We start from the raw sequence: 25,433 nt of genomic DNA on the forward strand, positions 1-25,433 counted from the left end.
AACCAATGGTCATTAGCACCAATTATTAAGTGAATTGGTATGCTCCAAACATATTTTGCCCCTCTTGGTAATATTCAACTCTAATGCTAAGAATATAAATTATTTATTACTTTTCTGTAGATCGAGTTTAAGAATGTTTAAATGATTTCAGGTACTCACGTAGGATCATGGACAGAAAGTCTCCAAGTTGTCAACCTTTTTCAGCCTTTAATGCAAGTGGAAGGTTTATTAACTTAATAAGCGTGTAAGCTTTATCTGAATAAGGGAGTAGCCTAGTTGATATTTCCAGGATATTTCCACTGCATCCTTTAGGTTGGGTGGACAACAGTATTCAACCGATTTCTCATCACCTTAAGCCAATTGGTACAGAGAGAAAACCTCACAAATTATTTACTCAATTACTGTTTACAAATTTGATCATGTTCACTTAAGGAGAGGGAGTATAGTGGTGTTAATTTTAATATTCAGTGGTTTTCCAGATCCCTATTTTAGTCTAATTTCCCTGGACACAAGTATGGTTCCACTAAAATGTTTAAAAGTTCATTGATGGGACACCCAAATAGACAATTGAATTCTTTTAATTACTGCGAGCAATTAAGGGAAAAGTATGTTGACTTTGATCCTCTATTTTGGGTGCTTATATATACAACTCCTCTTCCCTGTACAGAAACTATGATCTGCCTGAGTGTTTGCCCATCCTACCATAAATGAGTAGGAACAGGTATACAAATACATGTGATTATTAAAAACTTAAAAGAACCATAAAAGAGAAGACAAGAATTTTATAGACACTTTACTCCGGTTATTACACTCCGCAAATGCTGCAATAGGGTCACCAATCAATTCATGTACACATTAATTAACCCACAAACCATTTAAAACAAGTTAATTTTATTAATCACATATCATAGGGTATTTCACAAAAATCAATGATAATTTCAGGTGATAATTATGAATCAATATTCATAATGTTTTACTACATTTACATCAATTAAAACAAAGTTAACATGACATATGCAGACACAAGAATGACAATGCCATCAACAGCAACTCAATTAATGTTAAAACAGGCTTGAAATCAGGAGCCAGTATCTCTTTATTATTAATGCCAACACAGAACAGTAAGGTAGGGAATAATATTTAGCAAGTGCTTGTAATGAAAATTGAATAAATGAATTTTAATTAATATTTTGGACATTGAAAAGGGAGTCAAAGAGCAAATTTTAATTGGTAACACACTACATAATACCTGATTCTCTCCGTCTACTCCCACAAAGTATCACATGTTAAAATAAAATACCTATTAATTTCTATCATTTTTCTTACTCCGTTCTTATGCTTAGGTGAGATTTTCTTCAAAATGTTTATTCAAGGCAGTAACTAAATTTTAGTTTGGCAATGTTAATAAGTAGAAGTCAACAACAAATTATCATATCAATGCCTTTGCAACAGTGAATGATAAAAGATGTTAGTGCAGTGAAGATACACCATTAAATTTCACACTAATCCTGAGCTCATTGGATAGGATCTAGAGCCTATCAGAAGATGACTAATTTCATTGGAGTAAATTGCAGATTATATCATAATGTTATTATGATAAAGCTGTAGGCAATGAATGAAGTACTAACTTAATGAGAAACTTTGAACACATGAACCTTATTTAATGGAACAATTAAATTTCTATATACAGTATTTAGGGCTCAATTCACTTTGGAATAACTACTTAATTACGGTAATAATTGCATTGTGTATAACCTCAGTCTGAGCACCTTATAAGGTTCTCACAAAAAATCTACATTAAAATAGAATGCAAATAACCAGAAAGAGTGTTCCAAAAGGAAGCTTTTAAGTTGGAGATTTTTTTGTAACAAAAGGAATATTTCAATATTTCCAAGTAAGTACAAGACACAGTCATCAAAATAAAAACCAGATACAAAAAATCAAAATTACTTTCATATGTGTATCATGGGTTCAATTAAAATATGGAATAACTCTTTCATAACACTCAATATATAATCAAATTATTGCACTAATGATTCATAACCTTTTTTCAATTCAATCTGCCCTGTTCATTAGAAGGCCCAAACATTTTAAGTATTGAAACTAAACAATATCTCTTTCATTAAACTTCAGATATTTTGCACACTTTCAGATATTCAAATGCATTTTTCTAATTGTAGGGACCAACCAAAATTTCATTTCAACTCTTATTCAAAATATAAATGAACATTCACAAAAGTTAAAAATTATTCATGGAAAGACAACTAAATCATTAAGACTGCATTTGGGTTTTAATTTGCTCCATTTTTTTACTTAGGTTACATGAAGTTAAATCAACAATGCACTTACCTATACTCATAATAAGAAGAGAATGTTTTTACTTATACAGACATTTATTTTATACAGGGCACATGTTACCCAGTATGATAATCCAGTTTAATACCAGGAGGGCAAAAATGGTAACAGCTGAATTCAATATGTATTCACAAGAATACTGTCATTTGAATTTTATTGCACAAAATATCCTATTAACATTTTTAGAGCCACATATCTCATAAAACACGATATTTTTGAAGTACAGAGGCCATTTTGGAGGTCTGGAAACCTAATAAAAAGTTTATAGGTTAGTCAAGTCAGCAATGTATGCACAACATCAGTGGATTGGTACCCCTTTAACGTGGCTACTAATGAGCCCAGGGAACACATATGATTCAAAACCCATTAGGATTAATAAAAACTCCAATTAGCATCCTCTCTCTTGCCTGCATAAGCACTGCTGTTTAATTATAAATATACCATAAATTGATCATGTCGCACCACCACACAACGATCGTCCAATTCCTAATTATGTAGTGGTGGAGTAGTAGCAGGTATCACCAATGAAGAGAAGGAAAAAATATGCAATGGTTAATTTCTTGCTAGAAGACAAGAGTTATGTCTCACTGAATTAATCCTTAGAGATGGACCTAACTGGGCTTCAAAGATAATAAATTTATGCCCATGTACTAGTTTCCAAACAACTATTGTTTTAAATCAAAAGTTTCACTAATAAGAGAAGTCAGGTGCTACATGAAATCCATTTTTAAATAGAACTCAGTTACAGGCTTGCTTCAAGTACCTACCCTTTGAATGGATCTCATGAAAGAGTAACCTGATGAATTATATATGGGCTCTATCAAATCAGCATAAAAAGATAGGTGAACTATTGGGTTTAGCATTGGACATTGTAGGGTATTTTATAGTGAAAGAAATTAATAAAATATTCATTAGGTATATTAAATTACTTAATTGTTCATTTCCAACTAGAATTAATTTAGAGCATGCAGGTTGTCATCATGAATACTTAGAACTCCCCATATAAACTGCCCACCAGGCTAAAGTAAACAGTTTAATATTCATTATACATGACTACAACAGACTATTTTTTTTCAAACTCTCACAATTTAAGAGATGCGGCTATTACAGTTAACTATATCCAATAAAGGTAAGTGAAAATTTTGATACACTCTTTTGATGGGATGCAAATAAAGGATGGGATGCAAAAAAAGTATGGGGCAGGAAACCTTTGGAATTTAACTAACAAAAAGTGGCGGTTATACAAACTTATTTCTATAAAACCTGCAACCAATGAGACTTATGCTGTATTAAAGGAAGAGCATTCCCTTGTTCATCTTTAATGTACTTATTTTGCACTTTTTGCAACTACTATTCAACTTTGTCCAATTCATTTAGCCTAATGTACGTTGCATGTAGTACATGCATCTTCTGAACTTTAGAGGATAATCGGAGGAAATAATTTACAGTCAGTTTAAGACTTCCTGTCACTCCAGCATATTTTCACGTGAAATTAAGAGGTAAAACGTGCCTATTTGATTTAAAACAAATTTTTACAAATTAATCAATGGCATGACATGATAATTTTGGTTCAGTTAACACTCCACAGTCAGGTGCCTATTTATATTACACAAATAATGCTACAAAAACACCAGAACAGGTGCCACATGCCACTACTCTGAATTTTGACATAACATTAAACAAAATAATGTAAAAAAATCATCCATCAACTTACTTAGGCATCATTTTTAAAGAGTTGTTACCTAATAATGGGGGAAATGAGAACTAGTCATGCACAGCAGCGAAATTAGAGGGGACTAAATGAAATGCAAATGGCATTTTGTTTTATGAAAAGTGACCTAATGAATTATGGTATCAACTGCTGTAGATGTAATACATGAATATGTTGAAATGGACTAAAGCCTACACTATAGAGCTACATTTAATACCTCTTGAGGACTAATAGACTTAAAATTAACTTAGATATTTTTCATTTAACAAGAAATCAGGCCAGTGGCACAACAAATATATATATATAATTTAATGAATATCAGGAAGCTGGCACTCCATACAGATGCTTAGCCATAATTTTAACTATTCATCCAATTACGTAAAAATAGTTGAATCACTTTGCTTTCATTTCTAACATTTCCAATAATGATGATTCCAATTAAGTTGTCCTCCAAGCCAAATCTATGAATGATGGTGAAGGTAGAGTCATGAGTTTTAACAGTTTCACTTGTTTTTCAAGCCAATTCTTTGCTTGTGACTTAAAGTAAAGATTCAAAATATTAATTACACAACCATGCATCATTATACTTTTAAAAAGTGATATTTTCAAATGAGACCGATAAAAAATTAGCGAGTCTTTACCATATCTGTGACATTCAGAGGTGCGTTTTTATCCTTCACAGTATAAAATAATGTTTATTTTTAAAATTCACCAGTCATAATCATTTTTAAGTGAGATTGTCAAGAATACTTTGAAATAGTTGATGTAGTTATTATGGCTATATTGCATAATGCAAGGCTGGAAGAATGGCAAATATTTGAATAAGGAGTACCTCAAATATCTCCAGTGGCCATCATTAATTTGTTTAATAAAGTTCAAAACCATTGAAAGTTGGCACTCATTATCCAGGAATCATCTAAAGCAGTCTCATTTTCAATTTATGACCTCAATAGGCATTTTAATAACAGCAATTTAGGACAGAATACCCTATCTTATCCCATCATGCTTTAAATTTTCGATGTTTTATCTGGTTCCAGTTTCTTCAGAATCTAAATGACATCTATCACGATTATTTCACAATCAACAACACAGAAATATTGTCCCCTATGAATGATGAGCATCATCATACTTCCAAGGGAAAAGAAGAAACAAATCCATGAAGTGGTCTCCGTTACCACTCTTCCCGTTTGAATAAAATTCTCTGAGATGCATGTCACAAAACAAAGAAGCACATGGCTTTGAATATAATATCTCAAATATGCCGTTTACTCTTCTCTTTTTCTTTGCAGTTCTCAACACTTATTTCAGAGTATTACATTTTCATCTCAATGCTGACACTTTCATGTGGAACAGTAGGGCTCCCATGTCATTTCTCTTTAGAACAATGAAGCCCAACAAACCGCTGGACCCCAAACAGACTTCCCAGAATAATCTTACAGTCACTTGAAGCACTCAATGCACTTTTCATCATACTCAAAACTTGAACACTAGCATGAGAATTCTGAAAAAAACTCCTGATCACCCAGCGCTACTAATGTTCAAAAGAAAGTATAAAAATCAGACAAATGAAATCAAACATGCCAAGATAAGGAAGAACAGTCACAAGAAGAGGAAGGATGTCACACAAGTTATAATCCAATTTAAATTCAAAAATGAATTAGTTACACCACATGCAAACTGTTGGTGGCTAGTCGTTGACGGGAATATTTCTAACATGCTTTTTCAATTGAACTGAGAAATGACCAAAATGTTACACGGAGAATGTTAAAATGCTTCAAAAGGGGGTTTTATGCTCACACAGCTCTTACTATTCTGTTTTGCCAATTTTCTTCCAAAATCTGTGTACAGACTACAAGTAGCCCTCGGAAGATGGTAGTATCACCTTCACTCTCAATATGCTGGTGGAAGTAACTCCACATAGACTTATAAGCTACAAAAACCATCAAACCTCAGCAAAAGAAACTAAGGTGAAACTTATATATCTGATTCTCAAATGATATTGTCAATGTGTACAATAATTACTTCCATGACTCACCAGTAAAACAAAAAAAATGAAATCATGATAATTTTTGTTCTAAAAAAGAACAAAAATTATCATGATATCACCAATATGCATGTTAATTAAGTTACCAGGTAGCACTAAATATCAGAAATAACGTGTTAGTTCACAAAATATAACATGATTAACATTTTCAATATATTTACATTTATTTTAGCAAAATTTCTGAAGAAGTTCATTTGGATTTAATACAGGCTAAGGGATTTCCTTTAAACAACCACCATTAGAGATTTGGCAAATGTTGAATCTACCTGAATTATCATTGTTTTAAAAAGGTTTTCAAGGTACCTTAATCATCAAATTCCTGAATGCAGGTAATATCAAAAAAAGCATCATCCCAAAGCCATAATTTACAGAAACCACAAAACCTTTCTGGTAAGACATACTATCGAAAATTCACCACTAAGAAATTGGACTTTCATTGAATAACCTCTTGGGCTATGCATAAAAGACACAAACTGCCTGCAGAGTCAAGACCTCAATAATGAATATCCCATCCTTTTTATCACCTCTACATAATGCATTTTAAGACAAAATATCTTCCCTTGCCCACAATCTCCATTTCCAGAATATTAAAAAGTTCTAATTTCTTTTCCCGATTTTGATAGAGCTCCATGACACCCTGCACTATGCTACAAAACAATACTTCCATGAAACAGCTTTATTGAAATTTCAGGATTAGAGCAATCCACAATTACATAATGAAGCAGGAAACATTTGAAGCAATAGATGGAGTAAAATTATGTTTGCCAATTCCCTAAAAAAATCTGCATTTTTCATAAATTCAGACATTGGAATCACAGAGGTATATTTTTGCAAAAGAAAAGCAGTAGATGTGAGGTAAAGGAAAAACTATTATACTTATCCAACCTCCAGATATTATTCTGGGTCTTAGCATGAAAAACAGCAGATAATGATTATGAAGATAGATGAGAGAAGTAATTGTAAGAACCCCTGACCCAGTGGAAGACCCGAGAGAACTTCATCAAGCAGATACGCCGGGAAAGCACCAAATCTTACTAAATGTAAGAATGTAAACAAGGGGTCTGGTGGAAGAAAATCACGAGTTGAATGAAATTTTGAGAGGAAACTATTAGGCTGAAAAAAGCATGGTGAAAGATGCAGGCATATGGAGAGTTCATACATGAAGAGTAAAATTGATGACCTATTGAGGAAGGTGAAAGTGTTGTCACGAAGTAAGAGGTTAAGATTCAGGCAAAAAATCAATGATAAGTCAGGAAATATTAATTGAACCAGGAAAAATTCAAGAGAGATGTTAAGAATACACAGGAACAATATGGTAAATACATTAGGCCGAAATGCTTGGAAATAGAAAAAGATTATGATGATGGTGAGATAGAACAGACATTGAAGAAATTGAAATCAAATAAAGCAGTGGTGATACACAAAATTTCCACTTAACTACTTGAGGGTTTAAGAAAATATGAGAGGAAGAGCTTTTATGGGGTAATTTAAAGCATTTATGGAGAAGGAATTTGGCTGGAAGTTTTCATGTGGCATTTGTTAGATCCAATTCCAAGAAAGGGAATGGCAACCAAATGCAAGGACTATAGAACAATAAGTTTGATTTTAAAGGTACCTAAGGTGGCCCTTAGGATTATCAATCAGAGTGGAGAGGAGGGCATACGATTACTAAGGGAATGATCAGTTAGAGTAAACAAAAGGGAGAGGCATGCATTATGCCATAGCAGTAATGAGGTCACAAATAGAAAAGAACATAAAATACAATCAGGATATATTTGATAGCTTAATTGTTTTTAAGAAGAGATTTGATACACCAAATTGGGTAGCACAATTGGAAATTCAGTGTGGTAGATATGGGTAGAGAATAAATGTAAATAAAAAAGGCTATGTGGTTTTCCGAAAAGAGAAAGATTTAGTTAAATGTTGAAATGGGCCAGCAAAAACTAGAGAAGATGGAACAGTTCATGTATCTTGGTAGTGCTTTGAACCAACATGGTCAAAGCATTAGGGACATTAGGAGAAGAACTGTGCTAGGCTAAGAAGCTTTCATTAGGAGAAAATTATTGATGACAGGGATGTTGAGTAAGGATGTTCAGAAAAGGCTCTTTAAAACTTTGATATGGAGTGTAGTTATGTATGGTGCAGAAACACGGCCATTGAAGCAGGCTTTAGGCATAGATTGAAACCTTTTGAAATGTTAGTGTTGAGAAGGATGAAGGTGAAGTGGACAGGAAGGAAAACAACAACTTGTTGGACGGAATGACAGGGGAAGGAATTATGCAGCATTGAAGAAAGGGTTTCTTGTAGTGTCAGTTGTCAGGTTGTGTTGTGTTAGGCGAGATAAAGAAAAATATCAAAGCGCCATTTTATAGTCTTTGTCCATCAAAAACCTATCTTACATGAAACAATACCAGAATAAAAAAAAGGCTTTGCAAAATAAAAAAGTCTTGGCATACCTTCCACACTTGCTTCTAAAGATGTAGTCCCAGCTCCACTCACTTGGATGAAAGAAATGACTGATTTTTAATCAAGATATACTGCAAGTGAAATCTCTGATATTCTAGCATGAAAAAGGAAAATCAATGTTCAGATGGTGATCAGATGGCAATTACATGGCACTTTTATTTCAGATTGAGATGGGAGAGCTTTAGAACAGCTTATATTCTGAATTCATTTCCCTGAGATGTTTAAACAAATGTCATTACTAAAAGCTCAAAATAGCTTGAAAAAGTTTATCAATGAGTTAGCATTACACTGTTATTATCATATTCTTCCTTCTACCATAAGGGACTTCTAGTTTTGAGGAGCACACCTCTCTAGTTACAAAATACTGTTAAAAATAAAAGTATACTTCTTATACATTCAAAAGCAGCCAGCAAGAAGTGCAAAATGTGGTCATATGAAAGGCAAAGAGAGGTGAATGACTTAAGGATTCCACATTAGAGGAATGTTCAAAATTTTATAGAGCCTTATAGAAGGCCGTACATATATCTCTTGAGAAAAATATGATTTCAAAATAAAACAGCAGTAAAACATTATGCTGCAATTCTACAGAAAACAATTATGACAGCAAACTGGCTGTATTCTGTTGACTATGCTAAGTGATTTTCAATAATATTCAGCCTAGAACTAGCATTTGGTGTTTGAAGCAATATAGGAGTTTGCACATTTAGCAATACAACATAAAATTTTGAAAATTTGCCACAAATCCACTTTTTGTTCAAAACCATCATTTTGGTGTGAAATAATTGAGAAAAGGAATAATCTATCACCAATAACAATTTAATTGAAGGAAAAGGGACCATTATATCATATCGTAGAATGATATACTATACAAGGCATCTTTTTCACGAGTTCTTTTTATTTCCCAACCTGTTTTATGGGTGAGATACCACTATGGCACAATGATGTAATTTTTACCTACTGCTACTCAATATAACAGCAGCAAACATAATTTAACCAAAGGATTCTTTGGAAACAGATGGTCGCTTTCACAAAGGTTTACTTTTATGCTACCATGCAACTTTAAAATCATGCAATGTCATACCATACATCTCATTACATACTTCATCAGCCCATAAACATTTTCTTTTCAACACTGGTAGCTTTATTCAAATGACTCCTATGCCAGACTTCTAGGAAGAGGACAAGTTAATATCCTCAGCCAAGAGGACAAGACCATACTTAAAAACTATCATTGTCACAACTTCAACACACTCAAAATATAGAACTGCATTATATTTCCAAAGTAAAGCAAATGTGACATCTTGACACCACAATTGATTGTCATGATGTCAGAACATTTGAGGCCAAGTGCAACATGAAATGAGGCTTCATCATAAATTAATAAGAATCAATAATCATGACATCAAATAAAAAATCAGAAAATTAATATTTCATTTATATAACAACATAACATTTTAATGCTTACTCCTCAATGTTTCATGCAGTTTTTTACCTCTATGCAACTTATTTGCTAATTTACCCCAAATATGGCCCCATGCCTGGGACTATTATGGCTAAGGATTTACAAGTGGTATTAACTTTGTACACTTCTATGTATAAAATAGGAGGGCAATGATTTGCCTTCAGCTCAAAATTGTACATGGTGAAGTACATGTCCTCAGAAAAAGGACATCATAAGTTATGTAAAATATGCTTGCTTATTATCACAGTATAAGAAGTTCCTTGACTTGTCAACATGCTAAATAAACAGCATTTATGGAGCAAGAGATGACAGTAAAACAATGGAAAAACAATTCATGCAAGCAATGCACACATGTCAGTCTTAAAACTAAACAAATATTATAAAATCAAAGTCATTCACGTGGCCATTAGTATCAAACACTTGACTGAGGGGTCAAGAAATGAATAATGTATAACTATTTATATATCCCTATTTACAGGAGGCTCTTCCTTATAAAAATATCCACAAAAATTTCAATCATCACATTGGATTCTGTCTTCTGGGGTTCCTAACCCTGCTTCGGGCACCTAAGGAAAAGCAAGAGAGTCTAAATGTACGAGCTCAATGCTATCAAGAATAACACAAAATTTATCAAATAACTTACCCCTGCGTATCTGATTTAAACATGCCAACATTCGGATCATAAAGGATGCTGGGACTGTGATGGTGTCCCTCGTTTCTTCCAACATTACTTCATTACGCTTAGTGAGCTGAAATATTATAAACAAAAGTAATTAAATTAGAGGAATATTCAAGAGGATACCGTGCATAATTTCACTATAGTAGTAGCATTTATCAAGGGAGGCAACCAAAAGCTGAGGTCATTGGTTCCCTTAGGGAAAGGTGGGGGGCATATGTTCATTAGGGGGTAGGACATTCAGGAAATGGGGGAACAGTGAAGAGAAACCTGGCATCAACATAACATCAACTTCTTAACAAAAGGCACCAAGGAGTCGACAAGAGACTACCCGATTCCAATTCAAGTCAAGCAAGGCATTGTTTAAACAAACCACAGAATCTATGACTGGTAGCCAAAATAGAAGGCTTAGAAATTTCAACGTCATATGTAAATTCTGCTCAAATTCAAAACAAGTGATTTAAAGTAAGGAGATATTCCAAACTCTATCATTCCAGCCAGTGGTGAGTATTATAAAAGTTTAGAGTAGAGATTCTACTGTAAGGTGGACAAATGTAATGTATATGAATAAGCCTATGTATTTCACAAATGAAAATTAATATAAAATTAAAAGGATCCACACACTGATGAAAGGATAGTGCTTTTTGTTTAGGACCACATGCTGATAATCCTACATGAGATTCCATCTACAAGAGAAATATTTTTTAGGAAATTTTACATCTACCTGTCTCTTTCATTTGAATTGGATTTGATTCTCCCTTTGAAAGAATATTTTATAAATTTAAGGACCAAGCTTTTCAAACTTCCCAGCCCTTTCTCTCAATCATAGCCCATAAATGTGCTCAAGAACACACATGTAATTGTTTTAACTGACTCCTCCGGTCACATCAGCCTACACCATAATGTGCAAGTTTTCAAATGGACACATGGCAGGGGATATTACAACCCTAACTTTTAATTATGACATTGTGGAGTGTTGGATATGAATACAATAAAAATGGCAGAAAGAAAAGTCACATGTCAACAAGTGCTAAACATGAATAGATATATTGGAGGGTTTACCCTTGATTTTATGATTCTGAACTGCACGAGGAGAAACCAACAACAAACTCCTGCATGATGCTGTAGTCTATTTCTCTTATTTTACACAATGGTTAAAGTTCCTGGGATAGGGCTAGAACTTAATAGTTTCAAAGTTCACTGGCATATCATAATTGATTTTAAAAGCTATGATCTGGATTTACATTTAATTTTTCATAATTAGAAAGTCCAATTTTTATTAAAAAGTAAACATTTATGTATATATATTTAGACAAGTCATGCACAAGAAATCCTTGCAGTATGGTCAGAATGTTTGATAACCCTTGTCATGCAGAACCCTTGTTTTGCTGGTTTCAAAATCTTGAAAAAATTTACTAGAAAACTGAGGGAAAGAAAATTTGCAGTCATTTAACTATACACTTAATCAGTTACTGTGCAAACATCAATTCTATACTGTGGATGAATTCTTGTCTCTCTCTTTTGATAAATAATTTTATTCTTATGGACGCTGTTACTGCTCCTGTTTACAGTTTACTTTTATATTAGTGACTATCATTTGTATTTAAACTTCCATTGCATTTTCATTTGTTTCTGTCTGAAATATTTGCAATCAATGAGATGTGTTCCACACGTCTCAAGCAAGTGTTTTAGGAACCAATAAATATCACTCAATCAATCAATGAAAATTAATCAAAGTACTATGGAGCACATGCATACAATTTCCTACATACCTCCTCGGCATATGCTGAATCAAAATCGGGTTCTTGAGCTATAGGAGCCCAGAGTTTAACATCATAGTCAATTCCAGAGGTAGCAAGAAGTGGAAGTAAAGGGTGAGGCTGTAGACAGTTAACTACATGAGCATCTGCCTCCAGCAGCATCACAAGTTTGCCTGTGCTGCGCTCCCATACAAACACATGACCACAGTCAGACCCAGATAGCACGAATGCATCTCCCCAGAAAGTAGCTTCCTTTATCATTGTCCTGCAATATGATAAAAATTATATCAATGGCACACGTAATTACAACAGCACAATATAAAGACTCATAAATACACCCTGGAACAGATTTAGTATAACACATTTATAGAATACTGCAACTGATACCAAGTTTACTGATAAGGAACTCACCTTGCATTCCTATGGCCAGTGTATTTCTGTTTTATGGTAGGGTGATATGAGCAGTTTTCACCACATAAAAATTGAGATTTTCCTCCTGTTTGAGGAATTAACTCATCTTCCACGGCAATTGAATCATCCACATGCTTCTCAATAGGAGGAATTAGCCTTCAAAGATAATTAGTGAAGTCATTATTGCATGTGGCAAAGGAAAAATATCCTTATGTAACATAGTTGCTTGAAAATGAAGATGAGTATAAGAGCTTTTGATATCATACCCCATAATTACTACCTCCATCTGCCTATATAATAGCCAGTTAAAAAATTAAACTGCGGTCTTAACAAAAAGTTAAAAGGTAAGTATTTGAACAATTAACTGTCAGACCATCTCAACTGATTGGTATAGTCAATTGACCTTTGATTTGTAGACTACTATTACACATATCAATAATATGAATGCATGAATACAAATGAATCATTTATAAAGCATATACATGTATTGTCATGTACATCACAGATGTACATGACAATACATGTATGTTCTCAAGCTTTAGATAACCAGTCAGCAAAGAGTTGAAAACATGAGGAGGTCAGTGTGATAGGTATGGGAGATGAGAGCCAACATAGAAAACAAAGATTTTGAGGTTTTCAAGAAAAAATAAAGCTATGTTAACTGTAGAAATGTGATGGCAAAAACTAGAGCAGGTAGAACATTTTATCAATCTTGGAATTGTTTTGTACCAAAATGTTCAAAGTAGAGACTTGCAAAGAAGACAAGGACATTAGAAGAAAAATTTATTAAGAAAAGAAATCTTTACAAGAGGGAGAAAGTTGATGACAAGGGTGTTGAGTAAGGATTTTATATGATAGGCATAAATTATAGGCTTTTGAAAAATGGTTGTGGAGAAGGATGGAAAAAGTGAAGTACACAAAAAGCAAAACAAATGAAGAAACACAGTGAAACCTTACTTAACGAGCACCTTGCATAGGGAGTAATTCAAATTAAAAGCAAAATTGTTGGTCCCAAAAACCACTCGCTTGATGAGGGCTGAAGGGAGAGGAATCCCCAGAATGACTACATGCCTGTTACATACTTCAGTTTGTGTTTAGCACTTGTTCTGCTTTGACAAAAATCAAAGGATCTTGAAAAGTAAGACTTTTATGTAAATCTACATGTATTATAAAAATCTACAATGCCTAATGATAGTCATGAATAGTAGGGAAGAATGGAGAAAATAAATTGAGAGAAGAAGCAAACAGCAAGGTTTTATCCAAGCCAGTGGAGAGCAGAAATTGCTGGAAAAAATTCAAAGAAACAAGAAACGTAAATTGCACAAATATTTAAAGATATGGAAATGAGGAAGGTGGAAAGGAGATTGTTAGGTACAGTGCATTAGAGAAAGGAAGAGAATTTTCTTTTTGGGCGACATGAAAGAAGGCACAAAGCATCAGCAAATGAAAAAGACAATATGTAGAGCAAACCAAAGTTTGGGCTAGAGTCAACAAAAATATGTAATATTTGTCAAGGGCTTTTCAAAATCTATTATGGCTGGTGAACTACTCTTTGTAGTAACTCTTTTAACCCTGAGCAAAGGGAGATATTTGTAAATGAGTTTGTAATGTGACAATGCAACCGCCAATATTGATTTTTTGAGGAACTCTATACTAATATTTCAGTTAAGAAGGCAACCTTCAACAGGAGTGAGAGTTTGACAACAGGGAAGACAAGAGTAATGAAGCACTGCCCGTGATAAAGTGTATTTATATCGACATAAATTCCAAAAAATATCAATATACTTAAGGATATTGATTTTGTGAGGAACTGCAAATCCTTCACAGAAACTTTTGAGTTGATTACCGAGGCTTATGGTGAGGTTACTCACCAGACCTCGGCCCATACTACTTTTTCACCTAACAAACTCACAGTCTATAGTTTACACCCACTTTGTTTCAAATGGGTCTTTGATCTTACTATAATTTTAACGTGTCTGGAATCACTTTTCACTAAACTCTATTTGACCCCACAAAATGAGTTGGTTAATCCAGGATGATAATAATGGAATTCCCAGTTAAAGAATTCACAATTAAAAAAATAATTTTAGCACTTTTACACAAAATAAATTCAATAAACAAATCACATTTTCATTCACAGACCTAACTCAGCTTACAGTTTTGCATCTGAAATGACTCCGTGAACTGAAACATGCTTGGTTCATTAAACCTACGGTTCACTACCTACCTGTATTACGTGGAAAAGTACTACAATTCTTGTTAAATAACAACACTAATGTATCACACAATTAATTGATTTAACATATTTATTAATTACTAATTTAATTAATAAATATGTATAAGGATAACTCAATAACAAGTTGGTCATAAATGTTTTAACCACATAATTTATGGTGCAAAAATTTAATCCTGCCACTTTGTTAAATGTGTTTGCAAAGCATATGTACCAGTTTCATTAGTTTGACTTAATTCTTACATTGAAGAAGTAGCCAAGGCCCATGCAATGCTACTGGAGGCTAATGAATAGTCTGTTCTTCCCAACAGCACAGCTAGTCGATGGTTTCAAATGTTTAAAGAAGGGAGACACTTTCACAAGGAAGGTGAACTGGGCCCTATAGCCACTGCTCTTCGGGAAGTAAATATTAAAACACCTCCTGACATTGTAAAGGAAGATTATTGACTTAAGTTTCCAGTGCTACCATAAAAATTAAAAATTTGATTGGGTACCAGTCTCTTGTTGATAACAGAAAAATTGCACACGAGATGTTTGTGGGCACTGGGTCCTGAAACCTATTACCAAACAACAGGAAGGTGATGTTGCAAGAATATGAGGCATTTTTTCCAAGTCCATCACTACAGATGAAACTAAGTTACATCATAGTTATCGCACAGGAAAGCTGTGTGTGAAAAACTATTGCATCACAAGTACCAAAAAAAGCCAATGGGCTTATGCTGGGAAACTATGATCATATACTTTTTTGATACTCAGGGAATGGTGTATTAGCATGATGTACCAGTACATACAACTGTAATTGGAGCATGTTATTGGGATGTACTGAATATTCTGCATGGCCAATGCAATCACACAATGCAACATTTCACAGTAATGCCAAAATCACTAAAAGCCAAGAGCCATTCATTGCTCCAAAATTTAACTGAAAATAATGCACTCTTAAAACCAATTTTTTCATACATTATGAAGGTAAAAGATGCATTTTAATGCAACAATTTCAGAGCGTAAAAATCATTCGCCTTGACTGGGACTCGAACCCAGATCCCTCAATATCCGGTCGAGTGCTTTAGCCACTTAAGCTACCGAGGCGTCCTCTTAAACTCTGAAATTTTGGGGCTTTTAAAGGAACTAGATGTTATGACGAAATACCGTACATACAATGTCACATGCATTCGTAGTCGTGCGCGAGGCGCCACTGTCCACGAGGTTAAAAGCCAACTTTTAAACACGTATGGTGTTAAACACGAATGATTTTTACGCTCTGAAATTGTTGCATTAAAATGCACATTAGCGGATGACTCCGTTAAAAGTTACTGTTGCGGCATCTCCCGCAGTTTCTTTGGAATTTGTCAAAGGGAAAACACCATACGTGTTTAAAAGTTGGCTTTTAACCTCGTGGACAGTGGCGCCTCGCGCACGACTACGAATGCATGTGACATTGTATGTACGGTATTTCGTCATAACATCTAGTTCCTTTAAAAGCCCCAAAATTTCAGAGTTTAAGAGGACGCCTCGGTAGCTTAAGTGGCTAAAGCACTCGACCGGATATTGAGGGATCTGGGTTCGAGTCCCAGTCAAGGCGAATGATTTTTACGCTCTGAAATTGTTGCATTAAAATGCACATTAGCGGATGACTCCGTTAAAAGTTACTGTTGCGGCATCTCCCGCAGTTTCTTTGGAATTTGTCAAAGGGAAAACACCATACGTGTTTAAAAGTTGGCTTTTAACCTCGTGGACAGTGGCGCCTCGCGCACGACTACGAATGCATGTGACATTGTATGTACGGTATTTCGTCATAACATCTAGTTCCTTTAAAAGCCCCAAAATTTCAGAGTTTAAGAGGACGCCTCGGTAGCTTAAGTGGCTAAAGCACTCGACCGGATATTGAGGGATCTGGGTTCGAGTCCCAGTCAAGGCGAATGATTTTTACGCTCTGAAATTGTTGCATTAAAATGCACATTAGCGGATGACTCCGTTAAAAGTTACTGTTGCGGCATCTCCCGCAGTTTCTTTGGAATTTGTCAAAGGGAAAACACCATACGTGTTTAAAAGTTGGCTTTTAACCTCGTGGACAGTGGCGCCTCGCGCACGACTACGAATGCATGTGACATTGTATGTACGGTATTTCGTCATAACATCTAGTTCCTTTAAAAGCCCCAAAATTTCAGAGTTTAAGAGGACGCCTCGGTAGCTTAAGTGGCTAAAGCACTCGACCGGATATTGAGGGATCTGGGTTCGAGTCCCAGTCAAGGCGAATGATTTTTACGCTCTGAAATTGTTGCATTAAAATGCACATTAGCGGATGACTCCGTTAAAAGTTACTGTTGCGGCATCTCCCGCAGTTTCTTTGGAATTTGTCAAAGGGAAAACACCATACGTGTTTAAAAGTTGGCTTTTAACCTCGTGGACAGTGGCGCCTCGCGCACGACTACGAATGCATGTGACATTGTATGTACGGTATTTCGTCATAACATCTAGTTCCTTTAAAAGCCCCAAAATTTCAGAGTTTAAGAGGACGCCTCGGTAGCTTAAGTGGCTAAAGCACTCGACCGGATATTGAGGGATCTGGGTTCGAGTCCCAGTCAAGGCGAATGATTTTTACGCTCTGAAATTGTTGCATTAAAATGCACATTAGCGGATGACTCCATTAAAAGTTACTGTTGCGGCATCTCCCGCAGTTTCTTTGGAATTTGTCAAAGGGAAAACACCATACGTGTTTAAAAGTTGGCTTTTAACCTCGTGGACAGTGGCGCCTCGCGCACGACTACGAATGCATGTGACATTGTATGTACGGTATTTCGTCATAACATCTAGTTCCTTTAAAAGCCCCAAAATTTCAGAGTTTAAGAGGACGCCTCGGTAGCTTAAGTGGCTAAAGCACTCGACCGGATATTGAGGGATCTGGGTTCGAGTCCCAGTCAAGGCGAATGATTTTTACGCTCTGAAATTGTTGCATTAAAATGCACATTAGCGGATGACTCCGTTAAAAGTTACTGTTGCGGCATCTCCCGCAGTTTCTTTGGAATTTGTCAAAGGTAAAAGATGATAAACTACCACATTAAGAGAAAAATAGATCATTAATGTTTTAAAGACAGAAAGAGAATGCCACACTGTGACAATACTAATCAGCATAGCTATTAATCATTAATTATAATAAGATTTTAAAATTTTGCCATAATATTTTAAATTTTCATACAATACACAAATGGTGACAAATTTCTAGTTTTGTGTTATCAATGAATATCATACAAGGTCTGGTCAAAAGGCTCCCAAACTTTTTTACAGTGTGCCTCCAGTTGGTTATTTTTGCAACTGCTTGGAGGCATTATGTCCATGGATACTTTCCGAAAAACAGCCTTCAACCAATTGGTTGATACCCTGTTTTGTTGCTTACTTATGGCAGTTTATGTGAAGGGCAAGTTATGAGAAGGAAAGCTCTTTAAGCAGCCATGTTGTTCTTTGAATTTCTCCATGAAACACTGCAAATTCTTCATGAAAACTTTTGAGTTGATTACCAAGGCTTGGGGTAAAGTTACTCACCAGACCTGGTCCCATGCCACTTTTTTCTTCTCCCCGAACTAAAAACCCCAAGCAAAAGAAAAAGATTTGCCACCATTCCACACAGAGAAAAATTCTACACAGGAGCTTATGAGCACTCCAGAAGAAGTATTCTAGAACTGTTTCAAAAAGTGGAAATACTGTAATGGTAAGTGTATAAATTGGGGAGGAGACTACTTTAAAGGGGACCTTAACCAATAATTTTTTAGTGAAGTATTTTTTGTAATAAAAATGTTTGCTAAGTTTTTGAACAGACCTAGTATACTTTGCTGTTCTCTCAGAGGTAACTTTATGGAATTAGCATAACATAATGAAATGAAATAATAGAATTTGTAATTCCACACACTTTCCAAAAATGTGTGGAATTACAAAGTCAATTATTTCCTTTCTTTTCAAGACCTTGTATACTGTTTCATACTCCCCAAACATGATATGCATTCTAGCAGCACAGAGCATTCAATGTGTAGGTGAGAAGTAATGTTCCTTTTAATTTTCTTATCACACTTACTTTTGTGTTGGTATTTGTGTAGGAAATATTTTCTGTATCCATAATCTGGTTCCAGAAAACCTTAAGATAATCCATGTGAATATAACTTTACCTCAAACCAAAAGGCATTCCACCTAAAGAAAATGCTTCGGATATATAAAAAAATTGAAAATAATAGGAACTTATACAGGAGATAAATCAACATTATTAGATTAACATTAAATGTATTAATGTTAAAGTAAGAAATATTTTATTTTTATTAAATTAAGCCATCCAAAGGCCAGAGAACAAACTGATCAATAGGATGGGTTGACTGGAAGATGTTTGCATTTAAGAAGAATGGTAAAATCAAAAGCATATACGAGGCAAGGGCAGGATATTTTGTATACATTTCACCGACCATACATATCAAGCTCTAAATACAGCTACCTCAAGCCATCATTGAGGCCCAGGACAGCATAAATGTCAATACCACAAGTGATTCTTTCATTGCCGAGTGTTTCAACCTAGGTATTAAACTCACAAAGTCAAAAAAGTGTAAAAGAGCCAACCTTTGACTTCCTGTAGCATGAGGACCATTATCCTCCAATATATCATCATCTTCACTATCATTGAAATCATCATCCATGTCATCACAGGACTCTGAAATAAATTGAGACCTTATATAATGCCTCTATTTCATAGGTTCAATTGAATGACTATTATTTCATGAGTCTTTCCACAAAATGGAACTTGACAGATTTTAATAATAAATATATATTTGGGACCTTATAGATCAGATATCAATTTGACGGTTGATTTATGCCACTTCCTAAAATATGTTTTGTAATTAACACATTAATTAATGGATAAAATATCTTCCGACCTTCAGGGAAAACATGATTTTGGTCATTCTTAGCCATATTAAAAGAGTTTTTATTTTTCCACAGACTTTATTTCACAGTACAATGCATTTCACCAACATGCGGCATCATCAGGTACAAGAAGGTTAAAGGAAGAAGAGGTGGTGGCTCCTTTAACTGAAAAAGCCACAACCACCAACTTTGAAGTCCTAGAAAACCCGCCCCCTCCCACCTTCAACTTTCCCCTCTCCTCTGTCTAATGGGTATATATTCAACAGCTGTTTGCGTCACTTGTACCTCATGATGTCGCAAGTCGATGAAACGCATTGTACTGTGAAATAAAATCTGTGGAAAATTACAAACCCTTTTAATATGGACATCAAACAATGCCACGAAGTGAAGCCTGAAAGTGTAAAGTAAATTCTTTACCACCTTGCATCATTCTCCAATCTTTACCATGCTCTCATAGGAACTCACATACCTGTATATTTCTAATGATTAAATTTGCAAAAAATTGCAACTTGATCAATAGAAGCTTTAAAAGTGAAGGGGTACATAGATTTTTTAAATCATTAGCAAAGATAAAAATGGTTAATATTTCAGCCATCAAGGCATATACCATATTATTCTAAATATAATAAACTTTTTTTCCTCCAATATGAACCAATGAAAGTCACATTCACACTATTTTGAGTACTTGTAGCTTTAAAACCATAGCTGTGTATTGCACACCTCTGCACACATTTTAGTGAAACTGTTGTAATCACTACATTGTAAATGACTTAATAATTAATGTTAAAATTCTACCTGGTGCAAATATACTAAAAAACCACATTGATGCAAAAATTGAAATTAGACATAGATTAAATTGTAGAAACATCGCATATGCGTTGCCCCTCAATTGTCTTTCACACACATTGTCTCGTCTCAATCTTTTCAGCCAGGGTTATTTTTAATTATAATTTCTTGAGAGACTTAAATTTTTTAATGGAATAGAATGACTTAAATTTCTTAATGGAATCAAGTTGAAAAGTTTTAATAATTTTCTTCTCACAAATTTATAATCAGGTTATTTCAACAGTCACAACTCAAAAAGACCTCGGTGTCATCTTTGACTGTAAACTTCTCTTTCATAGGCATATCAAAAGCATATTCCCTAAAGCTACATCACTGGTGGGCTTAATTTATCAATATGATGAACTATCTAATTTGCCAGCAGTCTACTTTTTTCTTTGCCTATATTTATCCTATTCTTGAATTCTAATCTGGGCCACTACTCCACACACTTCTTTCAACTACTTGAGCACCCAATAAATTCTCTCTATTATTCCCAACCAATATTTACACTTCTGTACCATTTCCCCAAATTATATTAGTTCTTTTCCAGGCATTTCTTCCCTTACTGATCGCCGTGCCATTAATGATGTAAAGTTTCCTCTAAAAATTGTCAATGGTAATTATAGGTCATCTGAACTTCTTCCCCTTTTCCCTCTTCAAGTGCCTTTTCATTCAACATGGTTGAATGACTTCTTTCATTGTGTCAACCCTCCACAAAACCTAATTCTTCAGACTTCTATCAACCTCCAATGCAATGATGAATTGTCTCACTGACTTCAACGCATTCCAAACTCCTCATGCCATCCATTCCGGGCAGGCTTTTTTTCCCTCCTAATTTTCATCGGACCACCTTTACTGCTTATTTTGCTCCCCTCATTAATGCAAATCAAACTCTATATTTTTTAATTGCTGCTACTATAAAGGTAGTAGGTAAAGTTTCTTACCTAAAAATTAAATGAGACATTTTTTCTTCAAATGTATTTATATCTTTCAACAATAGTCTCCTTAAAAGTCAGTACACATTTTCCCTTGATGCTCTAACTTTTTAACCCTTCCAAATAGTAATTGATGTCTTTCTCCACTAAATAGACATTTACAAATGCAATAACCTCCTCATCCAATGAAAATCTGTTTTTCAAGCTAAAATTTAAGGTGAGTAAACAGAATAAAGTCGCTGGGGGTGAGAGCTGGTGAATACATTGAGTGGTTCGTCAATTCAAAGATCAATAACTGAATTTTAGCCTAATTGACCACTGAAGTGAGAGCAGGTGCATTGCCCAAATGGAAAAGCAATTTCTCCATCAAATGTGGTTGTTTTTGCAATTTCAGCCCACAGCTTGTCAAGTAATGATGCGTAGTACTCTCCTATTATTATTTTACCTTATTGAAGATCATCGATGGACACAATTCCATAATCCCCAACAGTTGCCATCACCTACCCGGTCGATGGAACTGTCGTCGCCACTTTGAGAGCAGGGTTCACTCTTCGAAGTCCACTGTTTTGACAACATATCATTCAGCAAATCACTCTTGCCTTTTGTGCATCTTGACAAGCACTGTTTGGAAAGTGTCATCTGCATGTGTTTTTGATTCGCCATGGGCAAGCGGGGCACCCATCTTGCACAAAGCTCTGTCATGTGCAATTCCTAGTGCCAAATGTAACAGACACATTCTTTTGATATCCCTAGAGTATAAATAATTTCACATGCCTTCGTACGTTGATCTTCCATTATCGTATCATTCACTTTTTTAATGATTTCAGATGTGGTTGCACTTTTTTGATGTCCTTCATGTGGATCATCTCGACCACATCATTTCACGACCACATTTAAACTTGGCTGGCCATTTCTTCATGGTAGAAATCGAAGTAGAAGAGTCCCCATACACATTTACAATGAATGACAATAAATGACTATAGTCCCCATACACATTTACTTGAATGACTTTCATTCAGCATTTAACCTTCTTTTATGAAGAATATTATCACTGCACGATACTTGGTACAATCCATTACTAACAACACTCACACTGCAACTGATTAAACAGCAAACTGCTGCATGGAATGGCTTGCAACTTCACAAGGCATCTACTCTTAGTTCAGCCATCATGAGAGAAAAAATCGTGCAAGTATTGATGCCATCTATGGATGAAGCTGAGAACTTTTAAGATGACCCTCACAATAAAATTGTAGGATTTAAAAGTATACAGCAATTACGATTTTTTTAAACAGAGATGTTTGCACAAGTTTAAAAAAATGTTCACTGCTCGACTCCAAGGTTGCATATTCCACTTTAATATGTACAACTATTCCCTTATATATTTAGTCACATTGCCGATAATGAGTGTGGAATTATAATAGTAATTGTTAAAGCAATCAACAGTTTTCATTTACATTTAGTTTGATTGGGTAAAATACGAGCATTAACTCATACATAGTCGGGAAACAGCTAGGAAGGGATATTACCAAGGGTTTAGCTGTTCTTCAACTCAACCATCCCTTTACATTGGAGATACAGACTGATATTTTTATAAATTATATGGGGTAGTATAACTTTGAGGCCATAAAATCAGATAAATGTTTGAAAAAAAGAGATAAATTACCTTCTGGGGCAGCTGTACTGGTTCCACTGCAACCAGCCAAAGCTGTATTGGTTTCAAGTGACAATGGCCTATTCTCATCATCCTCATTTGCTTGAGTTTGAACACTATCAACATGGTTGGGTGAGAGTTCTCGTCCAACTTCATCTCCTACCCCAAGAGAAATACTGCCACTTGCAGACCCATGCTCTGAGTAAGTCAAACTGATAGCTGGCTCTGAGTGATGTCTGAAACAATAAAATTAAGGCAAAATATCTCCATTAGAGGAGAGACAATTTTTAAAATGAATACACACTTGATGAAGATAATAGGGGACGCGTTCTCAAAAGAAGCAACCGTTATGGCAGGAGTTCCACAAGGCAGGGTACAAGGGTCATTACTTGTCCTAATTTACATAAATGATCTACTGAATAATTTACATTTTAAAGTAAGACTCTTTGCTGATGATTACATTATCTAAAAATAAGTAGGGCATGTAAATGACCGCCTGATACTTCAAAATTACATCAATTGCCTTGGTGACTGGATAAAAAAAGTAATATGGGCATCAATGTAAGCAAGAGCAAGCATATAATTTTTTCAATAAAAAGAAAATACAAGAGGATATATATATTCTCTTTGGACAGAATCCCATGCAGCCATCATTGTAAATAATTAGGCTTTTACTAAACAAGAGATCTAGGGTGGAGAGTTCAAGTAGATAATGCAGCACAAAAGGCATTTAAAATTATTTTATATGCACATTACTTCCATGATGGAACAAATCTGAAATAATAAAATGTATATTTTAGCAATTCAAATTTGAAATATTGGTCAGCTAAGGTAAATAAATTGCAAGAATATTAAATAAGAAGTGTCTATACATTTGTTAAATTTTGAATACTATATATATTAATTGTTCACACTTTTTCCCTGTAACAAGCAACATTTAAAAGTTGAATAGGTGAACAATCATTGGTTGAAAATTACCATTCTTCAATAATAATTACAACATGCATAAAGAGGATTAATAATTAACTACAAACTAACTTTAAAAGGAGTGATAAATAAAATCATCTAAACCTCTCTATAAATCCATCTCTTAAAGAAGAAAGGTGATCTTGAAGGTTGTTTATGTCCTGCGTCATAATTTCCGACCCAAATGGAGGTGTCTGATTAAAAGACATCTGGGAATCCCCCTCATTGCTTTGGAAGTGCTGGGATGGCCCTGAAGAGGACAAATTAAGGGCATTCACATTCTCCTGATGGCTCCTGGTGGTGGAAGGTGAACCCAAAGACAGTGCAGAGATCTGTGGAACAGACTGAAGGACAGAGCTTTCAGTAGTGTTCCCTATTGGGGCATCAGTGTTTCCCATGCCCTCTGCAGCTTCAGCTGTTTCTTCTGGATTCACCACAGCAGCCTCATCTCCAGATAGAGGTAAATTGGCAGTCAGACTGCTGGCCACATCTAAATCGAAAAGGGAAAAAATAAAAAAAATCTTTCTTCAGGACACGCTTGATTCCAAGATTGTTATAATTATCATTTTCAAGTTTAAAACTAGTACCTCTTGGTTTAGTAACAGTTCTTCACTTAAAGATTGATGCATTAAGATAATAAAATTACAACAAGTATATTATCTATTTTATTATTAATATTCATCACATATTACCGGTATTTTTAGGCTAAGCTGATGAAAGTCCATTACAATTTTCTAACAATTATTTTATAACAAAAAAATTCACAAACACCGTAAGCTATAAACCCAAAGATTGATTTGATAGGTGATGGTAGAGTTCACCCAATACTAAGCCCAACGGCATGTACAATTCACGCATCAGGATAGGGAGCCAGATCCCTTCCTTGTGCCACCTATGGTTTCCTGGGAAGATCTGGTGCCCAAAAATCACACAGTTTGGGTGAAGCTGAGGTTGTCCAGAGATGCATACCTAGGAATCAAACCCAGGCCCTCCAGTCAGTGGTTCAATACTCTACTCATGGACAACCACTTCCCAT

General features: G+C 34.9%; 1 protein-coding gene across 3 annotated transcripts in view; it reads right to left on the reverse strand.

Annotated features, from left to right (window-relative positions):
- Nucleotides 1-882: 882 nt before the first annotated feature.
- Nucleotides 883-25,433, reverse strand: part of LOC139687130 (DDB1- and CUL4-associated factor 6-like) — a 46,445-nt gene continuing 21,894 nt past the window's right edge. For all 3 annotated transcript variants that reach the window (XM_071584256.1, XM_071584253.1, XM_071584254.1), the window contains 7 exons: nt 24,503-24,887; nt 23,444-23,667; nt 19,715-19,805; nt 12,886-13,041; nt 12,487-12,739; nt 10,682-10,787; nt 883-10,604 (listed from right to left, as the gene is read on the reverse strand). In XM_071584256.1, the coding sequence (XP_071440357.1) occupies nt 10,558-10,604; nt 10,682-10,787; nt 12,487-12,739; nt 12,886-13,041; nt 19,715-19,805; nt 23,444-23,667; nt 24,503-24,887 (1,262 nt within the window). In that variant the 3' untranslated portion in view covers nt 883-10,557. The remainder of the gene's footprint in view (nt 10,605-10,681; nt 10,788-12,486; nt 12,740-12,885; nt 13,042-19,714; nt 19,806-23,443; nt 23,668-24,502; nt 24,888-25,433) is intronic.

This window comes from Hetaerina americana, unplaced genomic scaffold (genome assembly GCF_022747635.1).
Source record: "Hetaerina americana unplaced genomic scaffold, ioHetAmer1.1.p SCAF_17, whole genome shotgun sequence".
In the NCBI taxonomy this organism is placed as follows: domain Eukaryota; kingdom Metazoa; phylum Arthropoda; class Insecta; order Odonata; family Calopterygidae; genus Hetaerina; species Hetaerina americana.